Genomic DNA, 17,602 nt, shown 5'->3' with positions numbered 1-17,602 from the left:
CAGACCTATTTAGCGCTAACTACAATAAATTATTATCCTCAATCTCGGATCAACTAAAAACTTTAAACATCCCTTTTGTGTCTTGGATGGGGCGCAAAAACCTATTAAAGTCTTTAATTATGCCGAAACTGCCATATCTCATACAGATGCTACCTATTCACATACCTCAGTCCTACTTTAATATGTTAAAGTCAAAATTCTCCTGCTTTCTCTGGAAAAACAAAAGACCTAGACTTAGTCACGACAGACTAATCAAGAAAAAAGGGTATGGAGGACTAGGCCTTCCAGACCCACTTTCATATTATACAGCGGTACATCTCAGAAGGTGGATCCAAATGTTTAACGCATCATGCACCAATCTAGGCATAGACATAGAAATGACGATCCTTGACAAAAATCATAAAGCACAACTATGGAACATCACCACACAAGGGACTTGCAAGAACTCTCTAACAGCAGGAATAATATAGGTTCTGAGATGGATCAAGGAACATTATACTAACATACCCAACCCCCTCATCCTCATGCTAGTGACATGATCCCCTACCTTCTAAATCCAAAATTAAAAATACCCCCCACAAATTTACACATATCCCTCTACGAATGTTTTTCCGAACTACAATGGCCGAACTCATTAACACAGATACACACAATAAAAATAGAACTTTTTTACATAAGGCGGTGATAAGAGCAGTAAAATCAACACTCCAAAGACAGACACACTCTCATGCATGATTCCTCATGGCTGGAGAAATGGCTACTTAAACCCAAACTACAGAAAGGAGCTATATCCAGAATATATGACTACTTGCTCTAAACCAAAGCAGGCTAAAGGCTAAACCAGCTTACATAGGGTATTGGGAAAAAGACCTAGGGATCAATATTACGGATAAGCAGATTTTAGGCTATTCATAATAACTTGCATGGATTTTCTAGATGTGTAAGGATTCAAGAAAATTCATATAAAATTGTAACTAGATGGTAAAACACCCCAATAGCTCTGAAATAGAAAGGGCTCTCACAGCAAGACAATTGTTGGAGATGTCAATCCTCAAAAGCCTCACTTGCACATATATATTGGTCCTGCCCAACATTTAAGCCATTTTGGAGAGAAGAGGAAAATACTATATATAAAATATCCAAAGACTGTATATTCCTAACACCAGAATCAGTTCTACTATGGATGCCCAACAAATCCTGACGCCCACGAAAACATCTGCCAACCATCCTCATACAGGACAGCTAAATTAACAATACCTCCCAAATGGCTTCAGTCTAGTCCTCCCACGGTTAAGGAATGGCTCTCTAGGGTAGACAACTTATATTGGCTAGAGCAGGGGTGGCGAACCTATGGCACGGGTGCCAGAGGCGGCACTCTGAGCCCTTTCTGTGGGCACCCAGGCCATCACCCCAGAATGAAGTTCACTAAACAGAACTCAAAGAATTTGTCTGCAGAATCTTCCTACAATGGTAGATGAATTTGCCCTCCTCCTTTCAACTGGGTTGGTGTCCTTGGGAGGCTGAAGGATTGAAAGTTGTCAATGAACAAAGAGAAATACTTTGCTGCGCTGGCACTTTGTAATAAATAAGTGACTTTTGGTTGAAGTTTGGGCACTGAGGCTCTAAAAGGTTCGCCATCACTGGGCTAGAGGAACTAGCACATTGGGAATCAAGGACCCACCATAATTTCAACTTGAGACAAACTTGATATAATGCAATGATGTGTTCAATACGGTGTAATTCCTAATGCGATAATCTATGCCACTCAAATGGAAATCTCTGGGAAGAGAGGCATAAACACTTTAGAACACAGTCTAGAGATAAATAATCTCATACCTAATTCAAAATTAAAACAACAGGTATTACATAGATGAAATCTCCTAATGGCAAAAATTGTTCTATTACTCGGTTGTTTATTGTTCTTAACTCAAATGTTTGAAAACATAATAAATACTCATTTGTATGTAGATAAAATACACCACATCAACCCTCCCCTCTCCCTCCCCAGAACCAATTCACCCCACCTCTCCCAAAACCCAGTCTCATCCCACACCCCCACTCTTTTTCCCTCCATCTAAGGAAACTTCTGGAGTAAAATGCATATAGGCTGACGCTGTGCCTTTAAGATGATGTCACAGACGCCACCTTAATGGCACTGCCGTCAGGAAGCCCTGGGGTCCTGATCAGACCTCAGGGCTGTCATGGAAATGATCGTCACCTCCCCACTACCCCCAGGGGCGATCGTGGGGGACAGACCCCTCCAAAGGCAAGTTAAATGTCGCGGTCTTGATGACCACGCCATTTAACAGGTTAAACGCCCGCGATCGGACCCCACTCCGACCACGGGTGTTACTCGGGGATGTCAGCAGTAGATTACCACTGACACCCTGCAACTTCCGATGCCGGTTCTGCTCCAGTGCATAACAGCGCTAATCACTGGAGCCCACGCCGTACTAGGGTGAGCTGGTGCCGGAGCTTATTTTCGTTATTGTCATAAACCGCTGTATTGCGGGTTAAACACTTTTTAATGTTTATATGTGAAGCAGCTTTGGCGCACCATGCGCACGACCATGCACGTGTGACGTCACCCGCTCTCCAGCACTTCCTGCGTAGGCACGCGCACAGTCGTGCTCTTGGTGCGCCGAAGCTGCTTCACATATAAAGATTAAAAAGAGTTTGAACCGCAATACAACTGTTTATGAAAATAACGAAAATATGCTCCAGCACCAGCTCACCCTTAGCTGGTGCTCGGTATTTGCAGCTTACACCTACTATTTCACGTGGTAGGTTTCCTTTAATTCTTTCTCAGCAATCAAACAAAAATGTATTGGAAACTTTTACATTTTAATTTTTGTATAAGGATATTCTCATTTAGCCCTAAAATGTACACATTCAGACGCTATTAGAGGTAAATATACATCCCAAAAGTTTTGGCCTGTTTCAATCGAGTACGGCAATATCTGACATGTGGATGTCAACTAATGTTTCGCCGCACAGCGATGTCCAGAAAAGAATTCGTGCTATTGGGTTTTTGGCAGGCCGATTTTGTGGTGCCACAGCGTACTTGAAGAGCCTATAAAGCACTAGTACGATAGAAAACCCTAAACATGACAACATTTAGGAAACTTTACCCCTCAAGGAATTTATCTGGGGTTGTGGTGAGCATTTTAACCCCCAACAAGCTGGCCTAAATGGTCTAACAAAACAAATGGTGCTGAGTAAAAACTGCATTCTTTTCTCAAAAAATTTTGTGCCAAATATATTGTGCCCAACTCGTGCCACTTTAGACATACGCCCCCAAAATATCATTCTGCAGGTTGTACAAAGTACGGCTGAACGCCACATGTGACAATAATGGACAGGCTGGGCACACAGCAGGGATAAGAAGGAAAGGGGCAAAATTTTAGCTATTGGAGTAAGGTTTTCACTAGATTGGAGTTGGGGTGCCCTTGAAGTACCAGTACAAAAGAAACTGCCAAGAAGTGACCCCCATTTCAAAAAGGAAACCCCTCAAAGAATGTATGTAGGGTTGTATGAGCATGTTAGCTCAAATGTAATACAAAGTGAATGGTGCAGAGTAAAAATTGCATTGTTTTCTCAAATATGCTATTGAAGTGACCTATGAAATCAGCCCAACTCATGCCACTGGGGACAAACACCCCAAAAATCTTTCTGCGGCTTCTTCCAGGTATGACAATATCCCATGTGTGCCAATAATCTGCAGGATGGAGACACGACAGAGCTCAATAGGGAATAACGGGCATTTGGAGCACAGACAATTTACATATTTTTTTTCTTTTTGGCATCATGAAACATTTGTAGATGCCAATACTTACCATTCAGTAGAAACCCCTCAGAACTAACCCTATTTTGAAAATTACACCCCTCCAGCAATTAATCTTGTGGTATAGTTAGCATTTTAACCCCACACTGAAGCGCAAATAAAATGCATTGTGGATAGTGCATAGTAAATTATTTATCATTATGTCATCTTGTGCCCAGCTCCTGCAATGGGAGACAAACACCCCAAAAATCATGATGTGCATTCTCCCAGGTACGGCAATATGTGGCAATAATTTACAGTCTGGGCACACTGCAGTGCTCATAAGGGAAGTAGCGGCATGATGTATAAGCTGTGCATATAGCACATTAGTGTAAAATCTACATTTAAGGCGGCATGCACATGACCGTATGGGGAACGTATTTTATGACTGCAAGCTTGTGGCCGTACATACATCCCCCATAGATGGCAGTGGCAGCATGGAGCGATGCGGTACTGCTCGGTACACGGGAAAGAGAGAGGACATCCATTGCTATGGTGATATACACTCACCGGCCACTTTATTAGTTACACCTGTCCAACTGCTCGTTAACACTTAATTTCTAATCAGCCAATCATATGGCGGCAACTCAGTGCATTTAGGCATGTAGACATGGTCAAGACAATCTCCTGCAGTTCAAACCGAGCATCAGTATGGGGAAGAAAGGTGATTTGAGTGCCTTTGAACGTGGCATGGTTGTTGGTGCCAGAAGGGCTGGTCTGAGTATTTCAGAAACTGCTGATCTATTGGGATTTTCACGCACAACCATCACACAGTCACCAGATCTCAATCCAATAGAGCATCTTTGGGATGTGGTGGAACGGGAGATTCGCATCATGGATGTGCAGCCGACAAATCTGCGGCAACTGTGTGATGCCATCATGTCAATATGGACCAAAATCTCTGAGGAATGCTTCCAGCACCTGGTTGAATCTATGCCACCAAGAATTGAGGCAGTTCTGAAGGCAAAAGGGGGTCCAACCCGTTACTAGCATGGTGTACCTAATAAAGTGGCCGGTGAGTGTATATGTTAGTGTGCTTGCGGCCTAAATGTCCAGGGATGTGTGATAAATACGGAAACACTCTTTCATACATTGTCCAGGTTTTTCTGGGCATATTTCACAATGGTAAATGGTGTCCTTCGGAATGCCTTTTTTTGAAGCATGGTTTGGGGAACTTCTCCTGGAAAGTGTTGCCCTAGTATAATATGTGTTGTGGCCTCTCTTCCAGAAGTGCTGGCACTCCCCCTTCCTGGTCTCAATAAGAAAATACTTAGCACTATATAATTCTTACGTGTTATTTCAAGTATATTATTATCTGAATGATATGCACGGGCAACTTCTTGTCCCATACCCTCAATTTCTGCATAGCGTTCTATGGTTGAAACACATCCCATATACTTGTTATAATCAAGTATGCACTCCGTATGCTGTTAATACAAGGACCTCTCTCTTGTCATTGAACTTAATACACAAAACAGAGTTGCTATATAGTGTCCTGCTCTCATGCCTTCTCATTTTTTTCCCAAGCAGTGACTTGGGGAGACCTCTCTGATTTCTGCACACAGCACCGCATGCCGCAGTATTTCTGGAACCAAGGCACCTGAATAATGTAGTGCTGGTGTAAAAATTGTCCAATTAGAAGTGGTAGCCCTGCTCCAGCAGTGGGTGCACCAAATCCCACACTATCTTCGCAGTAATACCCAGGAAAGGGGGGGGGGGGCATTCTGGGAGCACTATTGTGGAGTCCTTCCCTCCTTATGCCCTATATACTCCCGGGGGCTGGCAGGCCACATACTCCCGGGGGCTGGCAGGCCACATACTCCCGGGGGCTGGCAGGCCACATACTCCCGGGGGCTGGCAGGCCACATACTCCCGGGGGCTGGCAGGCCACATACTCCCGGGGGCTGGCAGGCCACATACTCCCGGGGGCTGGCAGGCCACATACTCCCGGGGGCTGGCAGGCCACATACTCCCGGGGGCTGGCAGGCCACATACTCCCGGGGGCTGGCAGGCCACATACGGCCGGGGGCTGTCTGGCCACATACGGCCGGGGGCTGTCTGGCCACATACGGCCGGGGGCTGTCTGGCCACATACGGCCGGGCGCTGTCTGGCCACATACGGCCGGGCGCTGTCTGGCCATATACGGCCGGGCGCTGTCTGGCCACATACGGCCGGGCGCTGTCTGGCCACATACGGCCGGGCGCTGTCTGGCCACATACGGCCGGGCGCTGTCTGGCCACATACGGCCGGGCGCTGTCTGGCCACATACGGCCGGGCGCTGTCTGGCCACATATGGCCGGGCGCTGTCTGGCCACATACGGCCGGGCGCTGTCTGGCCACATACTGAGAGGCTGTAATCAATAAAATAAAGAGTTAAAATTAGGGGTTATACTCGGGTCGGCTTATACTCAAGTATATACGGTAAAAACAGATCATTGAAATTTTTCCAATTCCACAATTTTTAAGAAAATAATTTGTTTCTAAGTCAAAGCCTTCAAAGACCAATAAGAGAAATCTTTGTAATAAAGTTTAGGATTTGCTTTTTCCAGTGATGTGCAAAGGTTTCATGGCTTCAGTTTGATGTAACGCTATGTTATGTTACAGGTCCATACCGGTTTATGCGGGCTTGTTCTTTGTTACTAACTAAATGGGTAAAGCACAGAGCATATGTAAATGTTAGAAAGTAATTGGAGTGATTTCATAATACATATTTTGTCACACGCTGATTCACTGTTCTGTATCTTTTTTTTTCCTTTTAGGTATCCAAATGTAGTTATTTTAACAACTTCAAACATTACGGAGAAAATAGATTTGGCCTTTGTTGACAGAGCAGATATAAAGCAATACATTGGCCCACCATCTCCTTCTGCAATATTCAACATTTACATTTCTTGCATAGAAGAACTTATGAGGGTATTTTCTTACTATTTCTTTGCTGTTCTAGTACATACTTTCAATTTGAAAACAAGTATAAATTAAATTTGTCGCTGGAATGTTTTTTTTTACATTTTATTTTTTTAGTGTCAAATTATTTATCCAAGACAGCAACTTCTAACTTTGAGAGACTTAGAAATGATTGGCTATGTGGAAAACAATGTATCCAAGCTTAGTTTATTGCTAAATGACATTTCCAGGTAAGATGTTTCCAGTAATGCTGCTAAAGATTTGTTCTATTTTTTTAAGCTATATTCATTATATACAGGCAGTCCCCGGGTTACATACAAGATAGGGTCTGTAGGTTTGTTCTTAAGTTGAATTTGTATGTAAGTCGGAACTGTATATTTTATCATTGTAATTCCAGCCAGAACTTTTTTGGTCTCTGCAACAATTGGATTTTAAAAATGTTGGATTGTCATAAGAATGAATATTAACAGTAAAGCTTCATTACAGACACCTTTGAGAGCTGTTACAGCTGATCATTGTAGCCTAGGACTAAAGTACAATAAATTACCAATATCCAGTGGTCCGTTTGTAACTAGGGGTCGTACGTAAGTCGAGTGTTCTTGAGTAGGGGACCGCCTGTAAAATGTTTTTGCCACATAGCACAGAACCACTTTTTTCTGGCTTCAGGCCTTTTTTTATTTCGGGTCGAAAAGGATAATTCTGACCTGATATTGGGTGGTTGCAGATGGCGAATGTATTACCTGCACTGAGTACAGGCCATCAATTACAATGTCTAGATAATCCTTTTAGATAGAATCTGTCACTTCTTTTCTCCCCAATAAACCCCAACCACCACTTTCTGGTAGATGAAAGCATACATGTCAGCCATACTTTATATATTAATAATTTACCAGGCTCAGTCCTTTTTATATTTATATTAATTAGGATGAAGTCCTCCGGACCATGGCTTTGCCGCCTAATCCAAGCCACCCGCACTTCGTCCACGCCTGCCTCTTCCCTGATGCCTCTCCTATTCGATGACATAACTGTTTTCTTTAAATTTTGGGCATATTCACTGGTTCCTGGTGTGCCATGCTCCCTTCTTTTTATGTGGCTCTGCAAGCTAATTTTTAAGCGCCATCTGTGAAGTAAGGTGTAGTAAGTAGAAGATGCCAGCACACTCAAAGGGGAAGGAGGCAGCTGGGGTAGTAGATGTGCACAGGGGGCTGTTAAGGCAGTGAAGCCAGAGCCCAGAGGGAGTCTGATAAAGCCCCCTGAAACACTTCTGTCTAATTTCACATTAATGTAAAGTGGATTTTTTAGAAGAGATGGTATGTTTCATCTAGAAGACAGTGGTGGTTTTTTTTATTTTTTTTATTTGAAGCAGTAAATCAACATGGATTTAACTATTTTTCTTTTTTGACAATCATTTGTGTGTTTCTTTGATTCCAGAAAAAGTGTGGGACTTAGCGGTAGAGTTCTTAGGAAACTTCCATTTTTGGCACACGCACTATTTATACAGGTAGGTACCAGCATTTATTTATTTAATTTTTGTTTTAGGTGAAAAATTTTGAAAATTTGAGGTGATTAAATATAATAAATTTCATTGAATATGCAGCACCAAGGAGCTGTATAGTTTAACCCCTTAACGACTTGGCCTTTATTAGTTTTTTCACTTCCATTTTTCACTCACCACCTTCAAAAATCGATAACTTTTTAATTTTTCCACATAAAGAGCCCTGTGACAGCTTATTTTCTGCGTAACAAATTGTACTTCGTAATGACGGGATTCAATATTCCAAGCCCTGTGCTGGGAAGCGGAAAAAAAATTCCAAATGCAGTGAAAATGGTGAAAAAACACATTTGCAACATTTTCTTGTGGGCTTGGATTTTACAGCTTACACTGTGCGCCCCAAATGACATGTCTACTTTATTCTTTGGGTCAGTACGATTACGTGGGTACCAAATTTGTATAGGTTTAATAATGGATTCATACATTTAAAAAAATTAAAACCTCCTGTACAAAAATTTTTGGGGGGATTTTGCCATTTTCTGGCGCCAATAACTTTTTCATACTTTGGTGTACGGAGCTGTAAGTGGTGTCATTTTTTGCGACTTTTGATGGCGTTTTCATTGCTATCATTTTTAGGACTGTGCGCCCTTTGGATCACTTTTTATTTAATTTTTTTATATTTTTCAAAATGGCAAAAAAATGCCATTTTTGACTTAGGACGTTTTTCCGTTACGGGGTTAAACACAGTGAAAAAACGTTATTATATTTTGATCGGGCATTTTCGGATGCAGCGATATTTAATGTGTTTATGATTTTTACTGTTTATTAACCGGTTAAGGACCGGGCCCTTTCCTGTTTTTTCATTTCCATTTTTCACTCCCCACCTTCAAAAATCTATAACTTTTTTATTTTTACACGTAAAGAGCTGTGTGACGGCTTGTTTTCTGCGTAACAAATTGCACTTCATAGTGATGGTATTGAATATTCCATGCCGTGTACTGGGAAGCGGGGAAAAAATTCCAAATGCAGTGAAAATGGTGAAAAAACGCATTTCCACCATTTTTTTGTCGGCTTGGATATTACGGCTTTCGCTGAGCGTCCCAAATGACATGTCTACTTTATTCTTTGGGTTGGTACGATTACGGGGATACCAAATTTGTATAGGTTTTATATATAACATTTCCCAGAGACTCACACTCAGGGGTTACCCGGAGTGGTCACTTAAAGGAAACCTACCACTTGAAGTGGCAGGTTTCCGATGGCAATACCGGGCACCAGCTCAGGGTGTGCTGGTGCCGGCGCTTATTTTTGTTAGTGTTTTAAACCGCGGTATCGCGGTTTAAAACACTTTTTAAACTTTATAGCCAGCGCAGGGAGGTACGTGCTCGGCGCTTACCATGCGCGCGGCTCTCCTTCACTTCCTATGTAGCCGCGCGCACGGTAAGCGCCGAGCGCGTACCTCCCTGCGCCGGCTATAAAGTTTAAAAAGTGTTTTAAACCGCGATACAGCGGTTTAAAACACTAACAAAAATAAGCGCCGGCACCAGCTCACCCTGAGCTGGTGCTCGGTATTGCCATCGGAAACCTGCCACTTCAAGTGGTAGGTTTCCTTTAACAGAGCCAAAAATATTGCCCACAAAAAGGATCGCAATTCTTTACTACACAAGAAATCTTCCCTTTCAAGTAACGAAACCCAAAAAGACATACCGGTTCTTTCTTTACAATATAGTTCCCAATTTTATAAAATTAAACACACAGTTCTCAAATATCTTCCCATCTTATTTGATGATGACAAACTGGAAAATACTGTATACTCAGTGATGGGTGCAAAGTTGTCTCCAGAAGGGGCTGTACCCTTGGCAATATGTTGTCCCCCTCCATGATCAAATAGGATAAAAAACCATGTAATTGGTTACACAATGTGGGGTTTTTCAGATGTGGTTCGAGACAATGTCGCTCATGTACTTTCATTACATCCACCAAATCTTCAAGAACACATCAGGTGACAAAGTTTTCAGTATCAGGCAGCATCTCACCTGCATTAGCGTTGGTGTCGTTTATGTTATCCGTTGTACCTCATGCAACATGATGTATGTGGGTTGCACCACAAGAAAATTTAAAATCAGGTTATTGGAACACATCAACGACGTCACCGGCAGTCAGAATAGGAACATCAGTGGAGCGTCGGCCCACTTCCGTGATTCACATGATAGATCAGTTAACACTCACTGTCTTTGTTATTGAAAAAAAATATGTACCCAAAAGGGGAGGAGACTTGAGGAGACTTCTTTCGGACAGGGAGGCTTATTGGATCATTATCCTAAACACTGCATCACCTTCGGGCATGAACATCAGAAACAAATTAATATTACATTATCATTGACATAATCTAGTGGGTCCCCGTGCCCCCTTCTGTCTCCTCTCCTTCTTTTTATGTCTTCTTTCTCCCCATTATTACCATTTTTTTCAGGTATCTTTATATGTCCTGTTACTCACCATGCTCACTTTAACCCCTTATCACCGACACTAGTTTTCAGCTCAATGACCAGACTCGATTTTTCAAATCTGACATGTCTCATGATAATTGATTATAACTTCGGAACGCTTTAACATATCCAGGTGATTTTGTGAATGTTTTCTCGTGATACATTGTACTTCATGTTAGTTATAAAATTTAAGTGCTAAGTTTTGCGATTCGTTCTGAAAAAAAGTGAAAATTTGGCAAAAGTTTGTAAAAATTCTTCATTTTCCAAGTTTGAAATGTTCTGCTTTCCAGACAGGAAGTAAAACTACCCAAAAAGCTTGATAATTAACATTTACGGAATGTCTGCTTTATGTTGAGATGATATTTTATGCATCCTCTCACTTTTCTAGGATGTTATGAGGCGCAGAACTTTAGGTGCGATTTTTCTCATTTTCATGAAAATTGCCAAAACTCAGTTTGAGGGACAACTCAGCTTTCAAGTGACTTTGAAAAGCCTAAATAATAGTAAAACCCCATAAATTACCCCACTATAGAAACTTCACCCCTCAATATATGTAAAACAACTTCTATTAAGTCAATTAACCCTTTAAGTGTTTCACATGGGTTAAAACAATATGGACCTGCGATTTAGAAACTATGGAATTTTTTTGGAAAATACATTCATTTAGGCCAAACTGACAGTTTCAGAATAAATTAAATGATGAAACGCACTGCAACGTTTGATGCCCAATTCCTCCTGAGTGTACTGATACCCCATATGTGGTGGTAAACTGCTGTATGGGCGCACGGTCGAGTATAGTATGAATGGAGGCGCCATTCACAGCAGATTTGTATTGGCACATTGTACAACCTATAAATTTTAAATTTTTTTGGTAATGCAAACATGATAGCTTATTTTTTATGGGATGAGATACAATGTATAGATAATTCATTTTGGGGGTCTATAGCTTATTCATGAGATTTTATTAACTATTTCAAGGGGGACACAAACAAAATCATCAATTTTTATTTTGGATTTTTAGCATTTTTTTCCCCCGCTCACCGTAACATAAAAATAATATTTTTTCTTTATTCTCTGGTTCACTACGATTGTGGTGATACCTCATTTATACAGTTTATCTTTGCTCAATTTTCCTGAGCAAAGCCAATATTGGAGAATATCGCATTGTTTTTACTATTGACAACTTTTTAGGGCCATAACTTCTGTATTTTTCTGTTGTCAGACCTGGTTGAGGGCTTATTTTTTGCGAAAAGAGTTGTTCTTTTTAGTCCTTTCATATTAGGGAACGTAACTTTTTTTGATCACTTTTTAGATCATTTTTTTGTGATTGTGTTTGATGAAAAATTGTATATTACGGGAAGTATTTCGAGTTTTTTTTACTTCGTTCACCGAGCGGGTTCAAGATTGATTTAGATTTATTGTACAGATTGATACGGACGCGGTGATACCAAATATGTATGTGTTTTTGTGTTTTATATACTTTATTTGCATTTATTGTGTAACTGCGGAGATTATGGGACTTTTATTTTATTTATTTATTTAATTATATAATAAAATGATTTTTTTTTTTTTTTACTATTTTACATTTTCTACTTCTTGGCTGTACCGGTCAGATTACACACTCCTCCCACTGGCCGGAACGGGCTGTGGCTTTTGAACCATTGGTCTCAGCTGATATAAATTGATGCATTTTACCATTTTTGTTATCCATGACTAAGGACGCACTAAGCGTCTGAAACGCGTTGGATCTCACAATGTATTTGTCAGTTTTTTTAATATGAACCAAATAAAGACTAAGCTTCTTCAATACCGTCTGGACATTGGTGGATTTGAGCTGGAGAAAAAGTTTGTCCCGTACATATGGACAGACTCTCTGATCAGTCATGAAAGTTTAGAGGGACGGACGGGTCTTTGTAGATTTGAAATGGTTTGATACTCGTTCCATTTCAATATCATCTCTTGCACGATTCTCCTTGGGATGTTTAAAGTTTGTGAAACCTTTTGTTTGTATCCTAAAGCGGCTTTAACCGATTAAGGACCGGGCCCTTTCCTGTTTTTTCATTTCCATTTTTCACTCCTCACCTTCAAAAATCTATAACTTTTTTATTTTTACACGTAAAGAGCTGTGTGACGGCTTGTTTTCTGCGTAACAAATTGCACTTCATAGTGATGGTATTGAATATTCCATGCCTTGTACTGGGAAGCGGGAAAAAAATTCCAAATGCAGTGAAAATGGTGAAAAAATGCATTTCTGCCATTTTCTTGTGTGCTTGCATATTACAGCTTTTACTGAGCGCCCCAAAAGACATGTCTACCTTATTCTTTGGGTTGGTACGATTACGTGGATACCAAATTTGTATAAGTTTTATAATGTTGTCATACATTTACAAAAATGAAAAACCACCTGTACAAATTTATTTATTTTTTTTGGATTTTGCCATTTTCTGGCGCTAATAACTTTTTTTATACTTTGTTGTACGTAGCTGTGGGTGGTGTAATTTTTTTTGCAATATTTGAGGACTTTACTACCTTTTGATCACTTTTTATAGATTTTTTTGTATATTTTTCAAAATGGCAAAAAGGGCCATTTCGACTTTGGGCGCCATTTTCTGTTACGGGGTTAAACGCAGTGAAAATCCGTTAATATATTTTGATAGATCGGGCATTTTTGGACGCGGCGATACCTAATGTGATTTTTACTGTTTATTTATATTTATATCAGTTCTAGTGAAAGGGGGGTGATTTGAATTTTTATATTCATTTTTCTTTTTACTATTTTCTGACTCCCTAGGGTACTTTAACCCTAGGTTGTCTGATCGATCCTTTCTTATACTGCCATACAATAGAATGGCAGTATATGGGGATTTTCCTCCTCATTCATTACAGTGTGCTGATGTGTGCTCACCATTCACCGGGACACGATGCGCGCCATGAATACATGGCAGGTGGTCGGGGACCGGTTAAAAAGGTGCTTTTTTATGAGCCTACATGCTGATACATTTGAAAAACCATGAAAGACGCACCTGGACTTTGAAACTCCTGCAGTTATTTTTGTGGTAGTCTAGCATTCAGACCATGCTTATGTAAAAGGTTCAATTAGTCTGGCATGAAATTTGGTTGATTCCCACCTCCCTTAACACTTTCCTTACCAGGTGTTTCTTGAAATTTTGTCATGTTATTGGCCGGAACAATTTCAATTTTGACATGTACAAATAAAAGTAAACCTACAGCATAAAGAATTATACTAAATCCCATTAAACTTTTTTTTTTTTTTTTGAAAGCGAGCTCCTATTATCCTATTATAAAAATTGCATTAAGGATATTCTCAGCTCAATTTTGATTCAAAGTTCTGTTTTGCAACTCATGAAAATTGGAATAAGAATTGATAAAAAGACTCTCCCGTAAATGTTGCAATGAAAAGGTCAGCTTGTCCCGCAAAATATAATAACTTACACAGGTGAGAAGTATGAAAAGTTATTGGCCTCGGAATATGGCAAAATGATGGAATGTATTTTTTGCTAAAGATTACTTTTTTGCGTATTAAAACATAAGTCCTACATACATTTATCCCAAATAATAAAGGGGATGTGTGATTTGGAGCTCACAATGAAAGCTGTAAAAACAAATCCACAGGAAAATGCCACAAATGTGATTGTTGTCAATTTCACTACATTTTGGATTTTTTTTCCCAGATTTCTAGTATGGGATATTAAATACTGACACAATGAGAAGCAGTAAATATGTAAAATTTAATTATGACAATCAAAAGCTGTACTATAGGAAATGTCATCAATTTGACTGTATTTATTTAATTTATTTTATATTTCTTTTTAGTCTCCTTCTGTTACAATTGAAAAATTCCTTGAAGCACTGTCCCTGGCAGTAAACAAGCAATTTGAAGAAAGAAACACTCTTAAGAAAAGCATTTAAAAGCTGTTGTAACGCTTAATAAGAAAGTATTTTTATTGTCAAATTTTATACTTCTCAATATATGTTTACTTCACAAAGAATGTTCCAGAACCTGATTATTAGGCTACATTCACACTAACGTATGGGGGACGTATATACGGCCGATGTATATACGGCCGATATACGTCCCCCATACACTTCTATGGGCGCACGGCACCCTACGGGAGTGGTACGGTGCCGCACACGTGCGGCACCGTACCGTTCCGTACCCGGGAAAAAGATAGGACCTGTCCTATCTTTTCCCGTAATACGGCGCCGTGCACCATAGGTTGCTATGGAGAGGGGCGGGGGTGAGCTGCGCTCACCTCCTCCTCCTCTCCCCGTACACTGCCGTTGCCCGCTACGGTACGGTACGGGCGGGCAACGGCAGTGTGAATATAGCCTTACTGTGTGATGGATTAGCACAGCCAAAAATGTTTGAAATTCATGTTTGGAGAACAGGGAAGAGTTTTGTAATGTCCTTCAGTAAAGAAATGACAAACAATTGTGTAGCGCTTGCACAGTCTTTTTAGATTATTCCTTTATTGTGTTGTTAACGCATAATCAAGATATTCAAGATGTAAAATGTTATCTGAAACTGTTGCCTATAACAACTATTTACTGAAATGCAAATTTTTAGAAACATTGCTGAGGTCAAAATGATTACTAGAACATTTTGTTCCGGGGGGGGGGGGGGGGGTAGTTTCTAAAATGGGGTCATATCCCAAGGATTCAATTTTTTTTTATTCCAGCTTTCCAGAGTTCTCACACATGTGGAATGTGTCGGTGCCCTCTACATCGCCCTGCACATTATTGTCCGGAGTCACAGATGCAAAGCGCATGCACAAGAACTTCGGCAATCCAGAGAGTCTTATAATGATAAGCGACAAGGTGCTGGAAAGAAACAGGGTATTCAGTTCAAACAGGTGGTGATCCAGCTTGACTTCTTGATCGAGCTCCCCACTGCACTGATTGAATGAAGGCAAGGAATAAAAGTTATTTTTACAGAAAAACATTTTTCTTAAAATTTTTCAACTTTTCCAACACATAGTCATTAGACTAAAATAATTTGATAACTAACATTAACCAAATGTCTGCTTTATGTTGGCATGGTTTTCTATGTGTCTTCTTATTTTTGTTGAATGTTATGAGGCTTGAATGTTATGAGGCTTAGGTGCAATTTTTACACATTTTCATAAAAAACACTGAATCATACGTTTGAGGGAACTGCTCAGCTACGAGTGATGTTGAGAGGCCTAAATAATAGTAAAACCCCATAAATTATTCTAGAAAATACACCCCTCCACATGTACTGATTAGTGCCCTGGGGCTGCACAGAACCTGGCTGTACCAAAACAAAAAAAAAATCTCATAAATTAGCTTAAGACCCAATAAAATGAAGTATTTTTAAAGTGCATCTAATCTTGCACAAAATAAGCCCTTATATAGTATGTCCAAATTGCCAAAAATCTACACTCAATGGCGTACCTTCCCTTCCATGCCATACCATGTGCACATATAGCACTTTACCACCATTGGTATTGGGTATTGGCAAGGAGAGATTGTGTATTGGCACACTTGGGAGAGATTGGGTCTCAAACTAACTCTGTGCTGGACTTACCCCATCTTGGTCCATTGGCTCCCCGGGCAAGAGTGGCGTAAGCTGGATCCCCCTCTGTCACATCCTCTTAAGGTCGGTTTGGCTCCCTGCCCCGCAGCCAGCACATGGGTGTGCTGTGACAACCGGTTTTATACGGTTGTTTATATGTATAGTTTATAGGGTTGAAAAAAGACACTTGTGCATCAAGTTCAACAAAGGAAGGGAAGGGATTGCATGAGGAAGGGATTTAGGGGAAACAATTCTATATAACATAACCATCAATGTTATTTAGGTGTAAAAAGGCATCTAGACCCTTCTTTAAGCTCTCTGCTGTCCCTGCTGTGACCAGCACCTGAGGCAGGCTATTCCACAGATTGACAGTTCTAATAGTAAAAACGCCCTTTCGCTTCCGGTGATTAAACCTTGATTTCTCCAAACGGAGACCATGCCCCCCTCCTCTTTTGATTTAATCTGAAACAACTTACCACCATATTTTTTGTATGGACCATTCATATATTTAAATAAATAAATCATGTCCCCTCGTAGTTGTCTCTTTTCCAGACTAAATAAATCTAGTTGTTTTAATCTTTCCTCATAACCAAGACCCTCCATACCCCCTATCATTTTTGTGGCTCTACGTTGAATCCTCTCCAGCTCCAGGGCATCCTTTTTATGGACTGGTGCCCAGAACTGGACAGCATATTCCAGGTGAGGCCGAACCAACGCCTTGTACGGTGGTAATATTACATCCCTATCACGAGAGTCCATACCACTTTTGATACATGACAAGATCCTACAGGCTTTAGAGGCAGCTGATTGACATTGCATGTTGTTATACAATTTATGATCTACTAGTACCCCCAGGCCCTTCTCAACAAGGGACTCTCCCAGATTTATCCCCGCAAGGACATATTTTGCCTTTGGATTATTAGCCCCCAGGTGCATAACTTTACATTCATTTGGATGACCAAACATTCAGTTTGTCCAAGTCACCCTGCAGCCTACGAACATCCTCCATAGAATGTATTACACTACACAGCTTGGTGTCATCTGCAAAAATAGACACAGTGCTATTAATTCCTACCTCTATATCATTAATAAATATATTAAATAGTAATGGGCCAAGTACAAAACCCTGGGGTACACCACTCATAACTGATGACCATTCCGAGTAGGAATCATTGACCAAAACTCTCTGGATACGATCCTTCAGCCAGTTCTTCAATTGCAAATGATTTCTGCCAAACCAATAGCCCTAATTTTACCCTTAAGGTGTCTATGAGGGACAGTTCCAAATGCCTTTGTAAAGTCCAAGAACACAATCTCCACAGCTGCTCCTCCATCCAGA

At 40.5% G+C, this 17,602-nt stretch overlaps 1 protein-coding gene across 4 annotated transcripts in view; it reads left to right on the top strand.

Annotated features, from left to right (window-relative positions):
• The window catches only part of TRIP13 (thyroid hormone receptor interactor 13), a 92,685-nt gene extending 77,368 nt beyond the window's left edge, over positions 1 to 15,317 (top strand). For 3 of the 4 annotated variants that reach the window (XM_072153093.1, XM_072153094.1, XM_072153095.1), the window contains 4 exons: positions 6,584 to 6,737; positions 6,846 to 6,958; positions 8,160 to 8,229; positions 14,541 to 15,317. In XM_072153093.1, the coding sequence (XP_072009194.1) occupies positions 6,584 to 6,737; positions 6,846 to 6,958; positions 8,160 to 8,229; positions 14,541 to 14,636 (433 nt within the window). In that variant the 3' untranslated portion in view covers positions 14,637 to 15,317. The remainder of the gene's footprint in view (positions 1 to 6,583; positions 6,738 to 6,845; positions 6,959 to 8,159; positions 8,230 to 14,540) is intronic. The other variant, XR_011855852.1, reaches the window with a different exon arrangement.
• Positions 15,318 to 17,602: the final 2,285 nt, after the last annotated feature.

Source organism: Engystomops pustulosus, chromosome 5, assembly GCF_040894005.1.
Source record: "Engystomops pustulosus chromosome 5, aEngPut4.maternal, whole genome shotgun sequence".
Classification (NCBI taxonomy): Eukaryota; Metazoa; Chordata; class Amphibia; order Anura; family Leptodactylidae; genus Engystomops; species Engystomops pustulosus.
Note: the sequence above shows the minus strand (reverse complement) of the source record. Positions and strands in the feature narration are given on the sequence as shown.